Here is a 16,801-nt window from a genome sequence, read left to right as displayed (position 1 = left end):
CATCTCGATTTTAAATGGGCACCCTTCAATCCTACAACGTGCACCACATCTGGCTGCTCACCCACTCACTTGAAAATGCTGTGAACTTGATCTGAGATGACCCTGACCCTCGCACCTGGGAGGCAACATTCCATCCAGGTGTCTCAATCTTGTGTACAGAACCTCCTATCTGTTCCCCTGACATTTGAATCCTCAATCACTACAGCTCTCCACTTCTCCCCTTTCCTTTCTGTGCCAAATACCTGACCACTGCAACTTGTCCCTGGTGGATTGTCTCCAAAACTGTATAGTTATTGTGAGAGGAACAGCCACAGGGATGCTCTGTGCTGACGGCCTATTCCCCTTCCCTCTCCTGCCTTTGGGTATGACTTTCTCCTTATAGTCTATCAATCCCCTCTGCCTCTTGAATCATTTGGGGTTCATCCAGCTCCAGTTCCCTAACATGGTCTGGCAAAAGCTGGAACTAGATACACTTGTGCTCTCCCAGATTTCCCACATCCTGCAACTGGTGCATACCACTGTCCTTACCTACTCTTATCGAACATACTCAGTCTCTGCTCACCAAAGCTCTCCTGTATTGGCCCACTCCCACAATGGCCACTCCACTTGAAGGGGTGGGGGTTGAGCATAGGCTAATAAGATAGAGGTGGAAAAGTGGAAAAACTTTTGCACACCAATTGATTTGCAAGGAGAGAGAATGGCCTCTCCACTTGTGCCTGCTTTACTTTTATTTGTTCCTGCTAATGAATCCCCTCGAATGCTTTTTAAACTCTTCTCCCTGACCTGTTCATAATTCTCTCTCCTTGCGAGTCAATTGGTCTGTTAGTTTTTTTTATTTCTTCCACCTTCTTGCCTATACCCACCTATGACCTGTTCGCCACCACCCCATACCTCTTCATTTGCTCATACCTTAACAAAGGGCTCAGAACCAAAATGTTGGTTGCCCATTTCTTCCTATTGATGCTGAGTGACATTCTGAGTTTTTCTAGTACTTTTGTGTATTGCAATATCCACCTAGACACATCTCAATGGTTAATCTGTATTCATTTCCTAATATGATGCATTCAGGTAAAGAACTAGGGTTTGGTCAAATTCTTGTAGGATTCCAAAGTGTGCAAATCGGGGCTCAGGCCCAAAACAACAGCCTATTGCTTTCCATGAACTGCTGAGTTACTCCAACATTTTTGTGTATTGTTTCAGTTTTCCAGCAGACACAGACTTGTTTAACTATTATAATAGCATCCATGGAGAGAAATGCTCAGGCAGCATTTTGTGTCAGGACTCGTTATCAAGGCTGAGACCATTTCCCTCCATGGATGTTACTTGATCTGCTGTGTCTCTCCACTTTTGTTCACTCAAGATTCCTGCATTTGCGGATCGTGTTTTTCCACGGTTATCATTCCAAGTGTGAGAGGTTTTGGTATTTTAATGGAATCTGAATGTACCAAAGAGTAGAAATGACAGAGATTTTGAACTGATATTAAAAAATTAATGTTTATTCATGGCTAGTTTATTATTTATTTATTAACGTCACATTTTCAGTAAACTTAGTAAAACCCTGATGAAATTTTTTTTTTTAAATCACAAGTTGCTTTGATATCCTCAATCACAAAGTTGGCTGTGAGACCTTGCAGCAACAGTCCCTGCATTGATTACCATGAAAATCAGGTGTAAAAATGGTTTGGATTCTAACTATTTGGTGCATGGAGGTAGAGAACTGCAACTGCAATTTAAGTCTTAATTTTCATTACCTTCTACTAATCTTGCTACCTTAATCTTCATTTTCACTGCCTCCCTCCATTTTTGGCCTTTTCACCATTACCAAATATAGTTACTACTAAACTTGGGAATTCTTCCCCCAAACTTAGCTTGCTTTCTTTCCTTTGAGACTGCTTTTGGGATAGGTGCCTTTATCTCCAAGTAATTTATTGACAATTAGTCCTTGAAAGCCCCGTGAGACATTTTCCTAATCTGAGCAACCCAGGCTAAAAATACAGTGCTGTTATTTAAGACAGGAACCACAACTTCCTGACCTTTAGCATATGGACAAGGATAGAAATAGACAAAGTGGGAACGTGTTTAATTGGGGAAGGACTGATTATGTGGGATCAGGCAGGAAGAGATGATCTCAGGAACACCTAGCAGAAATGAGGAGCATATTTAGGAGCGACTTGTGCAGGGTTCTGGACAGGTTTGTCCCACTGAGACAGGGAAAAGATGGTAAGGAAAAGGTGCCATGATTGACAAGTGACAGCTAGAGTAGTAAGGAGAAGGTATACATAATAAGGCTCAGGAAGCAAATGTCAGGAAGGGCTCATGAGAATTATATGGTAGCCAGGAAGTAATGAGTATTTTGGAGAGCTAGAAGGGGGCATGAGAAGGTCTTGACAAGTAGGATTAAAGAAAACCCTAAGGCATTCTATATGTTCATGAATAATAAGGCTTCTTCAGGTGCATTCTCCACTAAGAATGTGCCTGAAGTAGAGGAAGCAGCCCTTTGAATTGTTGTTCAGGTGGCAGCGCTAAAAGCGCAGCGTTGGCCACCTGAAGGGACAGCTGCATGGGATGCGCCTCTGAGTGCACTCCGGCTCCTGTCCCTTCGGGCTGTCAGATTTGGGATGGCTGGCTGTCAGAGTTGGGACAGCCGGCGTGGGCTAGCAGCGCAGGGGCGTCCCCACACTGATCCCGCTGCCCACTCTCCCAAAAGCCCGATATCAGTCCCCACACTGTGGGGAAGCCGGCACGGGCTGTATGGGTTGGAGAAGCTGGCACGGGCTGCAGGGGTTGGAGAGGCCGGCGCGGGCTGCAGAGGTTGGAGAGGCCGGCGTGGGCTGCAGGGGTTGGTGCGGGCGGAGTGGGCTGCAGCGGTTCAGGCAGCTGGTGCGGGCTGTAGAAGTTCAGGCGGTTCAAACCCCCGCGCTGGCCGCCCAAAGCGTGCCGGACGCACCACAGTGCGGGGACTGATGTCGGGCTGTTGGGAGAGAGCGGGGCAGTGGGATTAGTGTGGGGACGTCCCTGCCCTGGGAGCCCACGCTGGCTGCTCCTGCCCTGACGTCCCACGCCGGGGGGCAGGGGCAGCTGGGAGGGGAGCTGTCAGGTGCTGCCAGCTGACTGTCAACCCCTTAGCAGCTGCATTCAGATGGCTGGGGGGGACCACTGTGCTGCAGCGATTATCCCTCTCGGAGGAGGATTACAAAGTTTGCCTCGCAGGCGCATTCAAGTGGCCTCCCGACAGCTGTATATTACCATAATATGTGGCTTTACTAGCGGGGAATTTGGCCACCTGAAAGTGCCTATAGAAGAATGATTAGACTGAAGGTAGGACCTAATAGGGATGGGGGGGGGGGGGATTGTGGGTGATGGGGAAACATGCCTGGATGTCCTAAATGAATAGTTTTCTTCAGTGTTCATGAGGGAAAGAGACCTTCATAAATGTGAAGTTAGTGTGGAACAAGCAAATGAACTGGAGGTTAAGAAAGAGGATGTGCAGAATCCTAAAAATATTCAGATAGCTAAGTCCTTGGGACTGGATGAGATATACCCCAGGTTACTAGAGAAGGCGAGGGAAGGCATTGCTGGGGCATTGGCAATGAACTCTTCATCCTATCTGGCCGTAAGAGATGCCAGAGGATTGGAGAGTCACAAATGAAGAAAGGCAAGAAAGGGAATTTTAGATGAGTGAGCCTTACATCAGTGAGTCTGACATTAGTGGTGGGCAAGCTATTGGAGGATTCTTATGGACATGATTTGCAAGCATTTATATAAGCATACACAGAGATAGATAGCACACTTTTGTGAGGGACAGGTCGTGCTTCACTAACCTAATTGAGATTTTTGAAGAGGTGACAAAAGAAATCGATGAAGATATGGTGGTAGAGGTGTATATGGATTTTAGTAAGGCATTTGAGAAAGGCCCTCATGGTCAACTCATTCAGAAAGTCTTGAGACCTGAGGAACCATGGCGACTTGGATTCTGGTTCTACAAAGATTTGTTCTGGGACCCCTGGTCTTTGTGATTTTTATCAATGACTTGGACACAGAAGTGAACGGGTGGGTCAATAAGTGTGCAGGTTGGAGGTGTTGTGGATAGAGTAGAAAGTATGATCTGGTCTGCAACTCGACAACAGCTCTCGTGACGTGATTTTGCACATTCTCTGAGATTGCATGGGTTTTCCCTGGGCACTCTGGTTGCTTCCCAAATGCCAATGACAGGCAGTTTGGTAGGTTAAACATCTAACATAACGCAAGTTGTTTTCACTGTGGATGGCGAGAGAATAGATTGCAAGGAAATAAGTGGGGAATAGGACTGTTGGATATGGTGAGAGTCAGCATAAATGGGCTGAATGGCCCAGATAGTAAGAAACCGTGAAAGATATTAAATATTTACAGAATCATAACATTTCTTTATTCTTGCAGTATCCTATCACACAAGTTTAACTTGTCAGATCCAACACAGCAAATGTTGACTGCTGCATCAGGGAGAATTTTAACACAGGGGCTTGTCAGTGTGTTCGCTGGAACTTGGCAGGTCGGCCAAATCATTGGTTTTATACCCTACTCAATTTTTGCTCACCAGTGAACTTCCCAATCCTTTGAGTCTCATCCTCCCCCTTACATCTTGCCCCCTTACTTATCAACTCAATTAAGTGAAAATTCCTTTTTTTTTGAGTTCATCTTTGGTTGATACTAAAAATGTTCAGTTCAGTTGAAATAGATGGAGCTGAATAAGTAGGTGTGGGGCCCTGCATCTGATCAGTGCGACCAACCAAAGGTGAATTTCTCACTACTTTAATGACAATTCAATTAGAACTCTTATTAAAACCTTCAGTGAGAGTGTTGAATCTCTTGACCGATTCAGTTTCCGTATTGACTGCTGTGGTTTGATGACAGTCGCTCGCTTCTTCTAAACTGTCATCCCGTTTGTAAGCCACTGTCTCCAATTCCTTAGCAATTCGTTGGGCCAACTGGGACGTGCCAGCTGCCACCACTCTTCGGGACATGAGGTCCAGTGGTCCACCTGGAAACAGGAGAATCAAAACTAAAGGTGACTTTGTACAACCAGGCTCAGAACCAATCTTCGTTCAGTTGTGCACTTTCAGGTGGTCAATTGCCCCACTTATAAAACTGCATATTTTAGCAATATGTGTCTGTTGGGAGCCACGTGAATGTGCTGGAGGCGCTTGCAAGGCGAACTTTGTAACCCTCCTCCGAGAGGGATAATTGCCGTAGCACAGTGGCCTCCCCAGCCATCTGAATGCAGCCGCCTAAAAGCAGCTGCATTTGAGATGACAGTCAGCTGGTGAGTGCCTGACAGCTCCTCTCTCAGCTGCCCCTTCCCCGGCGCAGGACAACAGGGCAGGGGCAGTTGGCTAGGGTGTCAGCGCGGGGACTGCGGGGCTAGAGCGCCCGACGGGGGAGAACGGCAGCTGGAGCGGATGGTGGGGGAGAACAGCAGCCAGGGGAGAACGGGGGCTGGCCGAAACAATGCCGGTACCTGACTCGAGCGTCGTACTCCCCCGCCGGCCACCCCAGCACCCCCCTGCCCCATTAGCCACCCCAGCCCCTTTCTCTCCCGCGGGGGGGCAGAACAATCAGGGTGGGGACATCCCACGGGGGATGACAGCCAGCCATCCTAATTTGACAACTCAAGGGGGAGGAGCCAGGAGTGCACTCAGATGCACATCTTCTTCAGGTGGCCAGCGCTGCACTTTTAGCACTGCCACCTGAATGGCAAATCAAAGGGCCGCTTTCTCTTCTTCAGGTGCATTCTTAGCCAAGAATACAGCTGAACAAGCCTTATGTAGCACAAGGATAGAGGCAGGCTAGAAACTGCTGATTCTTGGTTCATTGAAATTTAATTTCACGTGTGAAGTAGAAGATACTGCTGCTCCCCTCAAAATTCATGCTTCATTACCGTGCAATGAGGACAGATCTCCACCAATGGATGTAGCAAGACACTAATTCCAACATCAGCCCACCTATTCAGTAAGAGTCAACTGTATTGGTCCAAGTTCGGAGACATGGACCGGCCCGCAAAATGGCTGAAAAATGTGTTGACCGTGTGGAACTGGGGGCACGGCAGGTGACCTCCGCAGGGCAGCAAGATAGGGAACTTAGGCAGGATCACTGAACAATCTGAGGCCGGCGCTCAGATGTCATGGAGCCCTGACGTCAGCACCAGGGGCCCACATAAGCACAATGGCCTGAGCAATAAATCAGTCTCGTTTTCCAAGGCATTGGTGTGCGTGTTATTCTTCTCCACGCTCGTGGAGTACATTGGTGACCCCGACAGATGACAGATCAAGCAGAGCCAGCAACCCACCCCCACTCTCTCTCTCAGGCTTCCAACATTCTGGGTGTTGCAGCCACATGTGTGGTTTGAGGAGGCCGAGGCTCAGTTTCAGTTCAACCGCCTCACAGTCAACGACACCAACTACTACTACGTTATGAGCGGCCTCGATCAGGACACAGTGGCAAGGGTCGTAGATTTCCTATGGCAGCCTCCAGAGTAAGGCAAAGAAGTGGCCCTCAAAGAGGTAGTAACCCACACTTTAAGGCTTTCCTGGCAAGAGCGCGCTGCCCGATTGCTGCATATTGATGGATTGGGGACTGGGCCCCATCTGCCCTAATGAGTGAGATGCTCACTTGAACTGAGGGCAGGTCTTTCTGGACCAGCTGCCTGAGGATATATGACTCTCGCTCACAGACGAGGTCTTTAGCGACCCTTGAAGAGTCGCAGCCCAGGCGGACATGCTGTGGAGAGTGACACCAGTGTCGTCGTAGACCACATCAGTAAGCCCCTCGAACAACCCCCGGCCAGATCAAGGCCAGTGGAGAAGCAAGTGAACACCCCAGGACAGCTATGCTACTACCACCAGCGATGGGGTGTGGAGGCCCGTTGATGCCACCACCCTACAGGTTTTTGGGAAACACCTTGGCAAACTGACATTGATGGCTGCGGCAGATGGCCCACGTGATAGTTCCTCTACATCTGGGAATCACTGTCAGGCAGGCGTTTCCTGGTTGACATGGGTGCCGAGATAAGAGGCAAGCAGGGCCCAGCACTGAAGGCAGCCAACAACTCCTACATATGGACTTTGGGACCCGCACTATTCTCTTTCGTTTCGGCAACAGCCACTTTACGTGGATCTTCACCCTCGTGGCAGTGCCTAACCACTCCTGGGCCCAACGTCCTTCAGGGCCCACTGCTTGATTGTCTATCTCAAGAGACGGTGCTTGGTGTATACCAGAACCTTTCAGAGTATGGCTCTGGGGGAAGCCAAGCTACCCACCCCCCCAAAAAAAAAACCTGGATTCTATAACACTCTCGGACAATGAATTCACCCGCATCTTGGCAGAGTTCCCCTTAATAGTGGTGCCGCAGTTCTCCGCAATCAAGCCAAAGCATGGAGAAAGGCACCACATACTGACCGAGGGCCCCAGGCCAGGGCATGCTGACACCCTCCCGATAAACTCAGCATGGTGAAGGAGGAATTTTTTAAAAAGGAGGAGCTGGGGATTGTGCAGCGCTCTGACAATCCCTGAGCCTCTCCCCTCCACATGGTGCCCAAATCAGCAGGGGGATTGGAGACCATGCGGTGACTACTGTCACCTCAACAAGGCCACCCCGCCTGACAGATATCCCGTGCCTCACATCCAAAACTGCTACGAACTTGCACAGGGCACGGGTGTTCTCCAAGGTGGACCACATCTGGCGGTACCACCAAATCCCAGTTCACCCCCAGGATTTTCCCAACACTGCAATTATAACCCCCTTTGGCTTGTCTGAATTTCTCATGTGCCCTTGGTCTAAAGAACACGGCACAAACTTTTCAGCTGCTGATGGACTCAGTGTGCCAGGACCTCCCACGTGTTCATCTATTTGGGCTATATTTTCATTGCCAGTTGCAGCCGCAAGGACCAAGTCATCCACCTGAGACAACTGTACACATATCTGAGTGAGTTCGGGCTGACTATCAATCTCACAAAGTGCCAGTTCGATCTGGACACTATCGATTTCCTGGGGCACAGGATTAACAGACATGGTGCCACACCCCTCCCTGAGAAGTTTGAAGTGGTCCGGCTAAGCCACACTCAGTGAAAGGTCTGCAGGAATTCGCTGGTATGATAAACTTTTACCACAGGTTCATCCAGCAGAGGCACGCATCATGTGCCCCTTTTGGTGCTGATGACAGGCAAGGCAAAAGATATTACTTAGGATGAGGAGTCCTCCAGGGCATTCCAGAATGCCAAAGAAGTGCTGATCAATGCCACTCTCCTGGTCCACTCCAGACCGGAGACACCTACCACCCTGACTCATCGCCACCAGCACAGTGGTAGGGGGCATGCTAGAACAACTCATCGCGGGGTAGTGGCAACCCTTGGCCTTTTTCAACAAGCACCTCCACCCCCACCCCCCAGAACATAAATACAGTGCTTTCAACTGGGAGCTGTTAGCGCTGTTCCTGGTGGTAAGACATTTCCATTACTTTTTGGAATCCTAGCAATTCAGGGTGTTCACTGATCACAAGCTGCTCACTTTCACCTTCCATAAGGTATCAGACCCACAGTCAACCCACCAACAGAGACAATTGTCCTATGTGTCCGAGTTTACCATAGACATTCAACATATCGCGGGGAAAAGCAACGTGGTAGCTGACACTCTGTCACGCCCTGCGATTGATCCTGTCCCAAAGGGTCGGCCATGTGGCCCTCGCCAAAGTGTAGCAACTGGACCCCGAGATCCCTGTTTATAAATCAGCCGTCTCTGGTCTCAGGGTGGAGGACGTCTCAGTCAGCCCAGATAACTTGACACTGCTGTGCGATGTTTCTACTGTCACCTCTACCCCATCATCCTGGCTGCATGGAGGCGCCAGGTTTTTAAAGCCATTCATAACTTGGCACACTCCACCATCCAAGCCATGGCCGAAATGGTGGCCAACAAGTTTGTCTGGCATGGCCTCCGTAAACAGGTCAGCCAGTGGGCAAGACCTGTAAGAACTGTCAGTCCTCCAAAGTGCAGGTTCACACCAGAGCGCCCACACAGACTTTTGAGTTGGCACAGATTGAGCCACATCCATGAGTTAGTGGGGCCGTTACCTGTTTCTCGTGGGGCGAGAAACTTCTTGACCATGGTTGACAGCTCCATGAGGTGGTTGGAGGAAGTCCCGCTAGCTGCTACCACCACTGAAACCTGCACCAGGGTACTCATTAACACATGGGTGTCCCGATTTGGGGTCCCAGAGAACCTCACCTTGGTCAGGGGGCACAATTCACCTCCAGGCTCTGGACAGTGCTGGCTAACTTTCTGGGGATGCAGGCCACCAGGTTGGTGGAGCACTTCCACAGGCACCTTAAGCAGCCTTGATGGCCTGGCTCAAGTGTCCCAACAGGTGGACGAACTGCCTTAGGTCCTGTTGGGAATTCGTACCATGCCAAGGACGGACTTCAATACCTTAGCGGCAGAGATGGTCTATGATAATCCCTGGGGAGTTACTGGCCCCTGATACACACAAAATGCCTTGCGGCGACCCTTGAGAACTTGTGGCGAAAATTTGAGTCTTTGGTTCTGCGGCAATCCACACGGCCATCCCCAGCATAGTTTCCCAAAGGACATAAAGTCTTGTCAGTACATGTTTGTAAGGATGGGTGCACATAGACCACCCTTACAAGGTTATTAGAGACAATGGTTCTACCATCATCCTTGACATCACAGGTAAGGAGGAGACTTACCTTTGATTGTCTGAAACTGGCATATCTGGACTGTAATGAGCCGGTCTCCACTCCTCTCCAACAATGCAAGGGCAGGCCACCTAAGGCTATGGACAAGGGCCCGGTTGCCAGTTCTTGGAGGGGGGGGGTCGTGTAATGCTCCATGCACGGAGACAAGGATCAGCCCGCAAAATAGCCCACAAACACTGTGACTGTGCAGACCTGGGGGTTATCCCAGGCCGTCATCCCAGGTGACCTCCGCGAGGAGGGAAACTCTGGCGGGAATGCTGGCCATTCCGAGGCCGGCGCTTCGATGACGCGGGGCCCTGATGTCAGCGCCAGGGTCCTATGTAAGCGCGACGGCAAGAGCGATAAATCAATCTCATCTTCCAAGGCTTTGGTGTGAGTGTCATTCTTCTCCACACAACTTTATTAATTTCAACGTTTTCCTCCACTACAGCCATAAAAATTCTAAAAAAGCTGAAAAGGGATGATAGAAGGAAAGGTGCAAATGGCCAGTGGATGCTCTATTTATGGATTTCCTTACTGATTTATCAGCTAGGAACTGTTAAGTAAACTCACAGGGAGTATACTTTCACTCCTTTGTCAGCACTTTCCACTCAAAGTACTTGGGCCCTGAATTCTCAATTTTATTCTCCACTCATGCACTTGGAGAAAATTAAAGGAACAGTGTACAAAATTCTCAAGGCCCTCAATAGAGTAAATAAGAAGAACTCTTGGGAGTAAAGCCAAGAGGGCTTTGATTTAAAAGAATCTGTGAAAGAATAGAGGGGAGACCGGGGTGGGATCATCTAAAACCATAAAAGACTGGAATTCATTGCTGGAAAGGGTGGTGAAGGTGGAAAACCTCTTCATGTTTGATCAGAGCTTGGAAGTGCACTTGGAACATTGTGATTTTCAGGGCTACGGACCAAGTACAGGAAAGTGAAATGAGGTTAGATGACTAGCGTGCCATAATTGAACTCATTGCTCAACAGATTTTTCACAATTCTGGAAGTGTTCAACCAAGTATAACACTGCTTAAACGAGCTATAGTCAGAGGTGAACTCACTGCAAAGGAATGTTGGTGATGTATCTTTTCCTTTGCTACATAAAGGCATTGTTTCACCTGCTGAGTTTCTCAAGCATGTGCGTTTTTTCACTGCAAAGTGTGCTGGTCACAGGTGGAAAAAAAATTACAGTACTTAAACATCAGAGGAATCCATATGGCAGAATTCTTACAGACCTAGTGAAGAACACAGTAACCCCTCTCTCATTTAACCACTTCCTCTCAGAACTAAAGCACAAAGATTGTCCAGCATGTATGGCTGATTTACTGTAGGTTAAACAACTAAAACAATAAAGCCAAAACGTCACCGAGGTTTCTGCTTTTTGGCCAACCAAAATCATCCCACTACCAACCCTATGTCCTTTGGGGCATGGGTGTGCAGGTTACCAGGCAAAATTATAAAGGCCATCTCCAGATCATAATGTAAAGGTTAAAACCTTGTTTTTTTTTTTAAACGCTCAATTAATTTTGCGCTCGTCTCTTTAAGAGACTATTGTTTGTGGTGTTACCTTAGTAAATACGATGTACTATGTCGTAATATCCGCCCAGACGAACAGCTTGCTTATTATACAACAATATGTAAAGGAGGCATGAGCATGAGAAATTTTTCTTTGGATGTTTTTTGTCTCTTTAAATTTGTTCATCTATATTTTCTGTGCATCTCTTTAAAGGTTGAGCTTTATTTGCGTTTTATATCTATGTCATTATGCAGTAAATGCTTTGTTACTCATTGTTATGAATGTCTTAATGCACAGCTATGCAAAATGTTTATCTGTTTTATCAACAAATTAAAGCTACATAAACTAACAGCCTAGAGTTTGATTTATTGGATTAAAGAGATCAAAATTCGGAATATTGTAGCTCATGCTTTTGGAAGACGATACTTTGAAATTAGGATATATTAGAATAAAGAAAGAGTCATCTATACTTTGATTCGAATACTTTGATATTTAAGGAGATGCAAAAAAAGTACTTAAAGAGACAAAAAAACATTCAAAGAAATATTTCTCATGCTCACGCTTCCTTTACATGTTGTCGAGTGATGAGTAAGTTGTTAATCTGGGACAGCTTTGAAACTAACCTTAAGGATACTTCAAACTGGTCCAAATCAGTGGATGAGTTTTGTTTGATCATTATTTGAGGAACGTATATTTGCAAAAGTACAAATAAATTGGTGGAGTGGGGATATAGGTGACATCAGTGACTCACTCAGTTACTAATATCTCAGTGTGGAGCAAATATCAAGCAAATTAATTCTGATCCATAAGCCGTTGTTGGCATTCACTGGCTAATTCAGTCGTAGTATAAAGAAGGTGGTTGAGGAATGGTGCACTGGGGCAAGGATATCAGAAACTAAGAAAGCTAATTTTAAACAATAAAGCCTGTGAGTCTGTGGTGCATACTTATCATGTAGTTATTGCACAGAAAGCTTTTCGGTCCAGTCTGTGCTGGCACCCAACAGGACAATCCCAAATTCTGATGGACTGTATTTCCCGAAAAGGCATTGAATTTCTCCCTTTGTGGTAAAAGTTTTCCTCGCGGCATAAGACTTTGAGAATGGGACCATAATTCTCTGAATTGAAGCCTTTATTGGCAACAAATGACTTTTGGATTCTCACATGGATATAGTCTCTTATCCAAGTAAAGATGAACACAGCAGTTCAGTTGTCTATAATTCTTACCTGTTGTATCAATCAGGATGCCACCGGCCTCTCTGACAATGACAGCTGCAGCAGCCATGTCCCAGCAATGAAGGCCAAACTGGTAGAAGGCCTCTACATCTCCTGTTGCTACGTGACATAGATCAAGAGCAGCACTTCCTATAATCCTGATCCTAGAGGAATCAACAAAATAAAGCCACTGAACCACTTGAGGACCTTGGCACTATCCTGGACAAAGCAGACCACTTCACTTGCATCCCATCTACTAAGCCACCTACCTATTCAGTTCCTCCACTGCTCTACCACATGCCAGCTACGAAATACATTACAGTTAACCATCTCACTATTCCAACAGCACAGTTTTATCACCAAGTACAAGGGGGTAGTGGACAAATGGAAGAAGTGCCACTTCAAAGGACACACCATCTGGACATCACAGAGTCTAAGTCCTAGAATTCCTTCCCACCAGCAACATCAGTGATTCAAAGCAGAAGCTCATCACTACCCACTTAAGGAGTGATTGGTTTAGACAATGTTCACAATCCGTGAAACTTTAGTAACATTTATTCTACTGGTGTACTAAAGACTCCATTCTCACATTTCTTATGCAACACACATGTGCTGGAGAAATTCTGCAGTCCACACCACATCCATAAGAAATAAAGGGTAGCCAGCATTTCAAGCCCAGGCCAGAAATCTTGGTTACCCTTTACTTCCTATGGGTGCTGCCCGATCTGCTGAGTGTCTCCAACATATTTGTGTCTTGCACTTGACCCCATTTCTGCAGATTTTCTTGTTCAACTCTTTTCCATAACATAAAAACAGGATATTGAGTCTATGTTGGCTCTCAGAATGATCATATCAATTTCTTTTCCCCATTTATTTCCCTTTAATCTATTCCCTCTCACAAGCCTATTAACTCACAGCATGGTTAGTGCAATTCTATTACAATGCCAGTGACCCAGGTTTGAATCTGGCGCTGTCTGCAAAGAGCTTGTTCTTTCTTCCCGTGTCTATGTGGGTTTCCTTCAAGTGCTTCTGTTACCTCCCATCTTTCAAAAACGTATTGGGGTTGTAGGTTAATTGGGTATAATTAGACAGCACGGGCTTGTGGGCCAGAAGAGCCTGTTACTGTGCTGTATGGCTAACTAAACCAGGGGCAATTTGTAGCAGCCAATTAACCTAACAATGTCCACTTCAGTAGAGCCTTGGGATCCTATTTCCTTTTGATGGACAGAAAAAAAATGGAACAGGACACAGACACCACCCAAGTCAGGATCGAACCAATGTCCCTGGAGCTTCGAGGCAGTGGCTATCTGCTGACCCACTATTTCTTTATAACATTTCAAGGGGAGTTTGAGCAATCTCCTTTGCATTAGGATTTCCCCCCCCCCCTCTTAAACATAAATCACAGGCCTCTAAAGCTTCATAATGAACAAGCATTTATAAAGTTCCACCAATGGAAAATAGCATCCCAAGGCCTCAGTTGAAGTGCAGTCAGAGAAAAATTATTTGGCTTAGTTGGATGTCAGGATGTGACAAGTGGGGTCCCGCAGGGGTCGGTGTTGGGCCCTCAGTTGTTTATCATTTATGTAAATGATTTGGATGAGGGAATAAATAACTACATATGCAAATTTGCAGATGACATTAAACTGTGTGGTAATGTAAAGAGTGAGGAGGATGTCAGAAAATTGTAAGGGGACTTGGATAGTTTAGGGGAGTGGGCGGAACGATGGCATATGAAGTTTAATGTGAGTAAATGCGAGGTTGTCCATTTTGGAGGCAGAAACAAGAGAGCAGAATATTATTTAAATGGAGTTAAGCTGGAGAGTGGGGATCTGGGCGTACTTGTTCACCAGTCATTTGAAAGCTAGCGTGCAGGTTCAGCAAGCGGTGAAGAAGGCAAACAGTATGTTGACTTTCATAAAGAGGGGAATGGCCCAGTTGTACAGGGCCATGGTGAGACTTCACCTGGAGTATTGCATCCAGTTCTGGTCCCCATATTTAAGAAAGGACATACTTGTTATAGAGGGAGTACAGCGCAGGTTTTCAAGGTTAGTTCCCGGGATGGCAGGATTGTCATATGCGGATAAGTTAGAAAGACTTGGACTATATGCAAAGGAGTTTAGAAGGATGAGGGGAGACAAGATTGAGGTATTTAGGATTATCTAAGGGCTTGACAGGGTGAAATCAGAGCACATGTTCCCAATGATGGGTGAGACTAGGACTAGAGGGCATAGTTTAAGAATACAGACAGAAATGAGGAGAATTTTTTTTACTCAGAGAGTTGTGGGTCTGTGGAATACATTGCCACAGAGGGTAGTGGGGGCGGATTCATTGGATAGATTTAAGAGAGAGTTGGATAAGGCTCTTGTGAGCAGGGGAGTTAAGGGTTATAGGGATAAGGCTAGGATTGGTTATTGAAAGGGAAAAATCAGCCATGATTTGATAAATGGTGGTGCTGGCTTGAAGGGCCAATTGGCCTACTCCAGCACCTATTGTCTATTGTCTATAAAGGCTTATTCAAACAGCTGAATTTGAAGGTAAGTTGTTCAAAGGAGAGTGGAGTAGAGAGGCATAAAGATTTGAGAGAGTTCCAAAGCTCAAAACCTGGATGATTGTGGTAACACTTAGACAAAGGAGTGGGTCACACACAGGTTCAATGGTCGAACAGTGCACTCAATTGTTAGCCTGGAGGAAGTTATGGAGGTAAGTTAGAAAATGTTTTGCAACTGAGAGCAATATTTCAATCTACTGTATACAGTATGCCAATGACCCACAGAATCTTAAAGAACCAAGTAGGTTTCTACATTGACACATTACAGTAAAGATGTTAGGTTCCCATCAGTCCTTTTGGCCTAGTAAATCTGTGCAACTCATCCAGCAACCATTTTTACATTAACTCTGCAGTATTCCCATTTATTTCTCTTCATTTTTCCATCAACTCCCCCAGATGGTAAACAATTGGGGCAAATTAAAATGGCCATTTAACCTATCAGTCTGTTCTGTGATAGTTAAAATGTAATGGTGCTTCAAGAAAAAATCTTGAAAAGCAGCCAGGAGCTCTTCTGAACATTAGTTAACACAGATTAGTTATCCTTACCCATGTGGCTGTACTGAAAGCAGCCTCTCCATGTTACTAAATAGCATCTTCACTGCCCCTGGTTCTCGGATTGAGCCAAGTTCAGTTAAAATCAGGGCTTTTGATATATCTGTAAAATAAAACATCACCCTCAGTATCAGGGCTAACTCTTAGCAACACCAAAATTGCCAGCAATGAGCACCAAGGTCTTGTCACAATTTAGTCAAGGAATCAATCAATTGTTATGCCCCATTAGGAGACTATTCAGCCTTATTAGTCCTTGCCAGCTCCTTGTAGACCAATCTCTTCAGTTATATTGCCCGCAAACCGTCAGATTATTTCCTCTCAAATGTCAAAGCAGTCCCATTTTGTAGACTGTTTGATGGCTTCCACTACCTGGCATTGAATTCCATATCTTGGAATAAAATAGTTAATCCTCCTTCCCTCTTTTCTTACCCCACCCCCTCCTGCTTGCCTCCCCTTCCCCCTCTTTCCTCCCCCTCTCTCTTTTCCTTTCCCCTTCCCTCCTGCTTTCTCCCCCCACCCCCAACCACCCCCACATCTCCCCAATCAGGAAGCAGATTCAATGGTGTGGGATCATATACCACCAGATTCAATGACATTTTCCTTCCCACCATTATCAGACCCAAAATATTAAAATTATGTTGCTTTTGCTATGTACCGATTGATCTCTCTCTGTAATGCTGCACTTCTGTATGGACATCTCTATTGGTCTGCTTGCAGAATAACCCAACCTCTATCAATGGATCTTAGTAAATGTGACAATTAACGATGGCCACGAAACGACCAGAGTCAACGGGTGCTCAATTACCTTGAATTTGGTGTACATCTAAAAGACTTAAGATAGAACATAGAGTATTATGAATTAAGTTGATCGCTAAATTGAAAAAAAAATCAGTGCATTAGGGAATCAAAGAGGAGCTTCACAATTCTCAAGCCTGAATAATGAATTCTAAACTCCAAGCTATCCACCAATTTCACGATCAAATTCCATATTCTGTCAACCTTGTAGTCTTTCTGTAATGACAATCAAAAGAAACCATTGCTCAAAAAAATCTTAGTATGACATGGTTGCACCTGACTGTGTTTGCTTAAAAGTCCTTCCAAGAGCAGACAGATCCAGTCGTTCTTGATTACTGAAAACATCACAAAACCTGACATGCTGTTCTTAAAGATTACCAGTTACAGAATCAAGTATCCAGTTGGCCACTTTTACTGCCAGATTGTTGAAGTGCAGTTGAAGCCTTTGGCCAAGAC

At 46.1% G+C, this 16,801-nt stretch overlaps 2 protein-coding genes across 2 annotated transcripts in view; one reads left to right on the top strand and one right to left on the bottom strand.

The window, feature by feature from the left end:
- The window catches only part of LOC138755803 (centrosomal protein of 290 kDa-like), a 92,987-nt gene that overhangs the window by 1,423 nt on the left and 74,763 nt on the right, over nucleotides 1-16,801 (top strand). The gene's annotated exons all lie outside the window — the stretch shown is intronic.
- Nucleotides 1,476-16,801, bottom strand: part of LOC138755802 (inositol monophosphatase 2-like) — a 66,455-nt gene continuing 51,129 nt past the window's right edge. Inside the window, exons 6-8 of the mRNA XM_069922433.1 lie at nucleotides 15,545-15,653; nucleotides 12,463-12,614; nucleotides 1,476-5,017 (exon numbers count right to left, since the gene is read on the bottom strand). Of these exons, the coding sequence (XP_069778534.1) occupies nucleotides 4,800-5,017; nucleotides 12,463-12,614; nucleotides 15,545-15,653 (479 nt within the window). The 3' untranslated portion in view covers nucleotides 1,476-4,799. The remainder of the gene's footprint in view (nucleotides 5,018-12,462; nucleotides 12,615-15,544; nucleotides 15,654-16,801) is intronic.

The sequence above is a fragment of the Narcine bancroftii genome, chromosome 2, assembly GCF_036971445.1.
Source record: "Narcine bancroftii isolate sNarBan1 chromosome 2, sNarBan1.hap1, whole genome shotgun sequence".
In the NCBI taxonomy this organism is placed as follows: Eukaryota; Metazoa; Chordata; class Chondrichthyes; order Torpediniformes; family Narcinidae; genus Narcine; species Narcine bancroftii.
The sequence above is the reverse complement of the archived record's forward strand: the minus strand, read 5'-3'. Positions and strand labels throughout refer to the sequence as shown.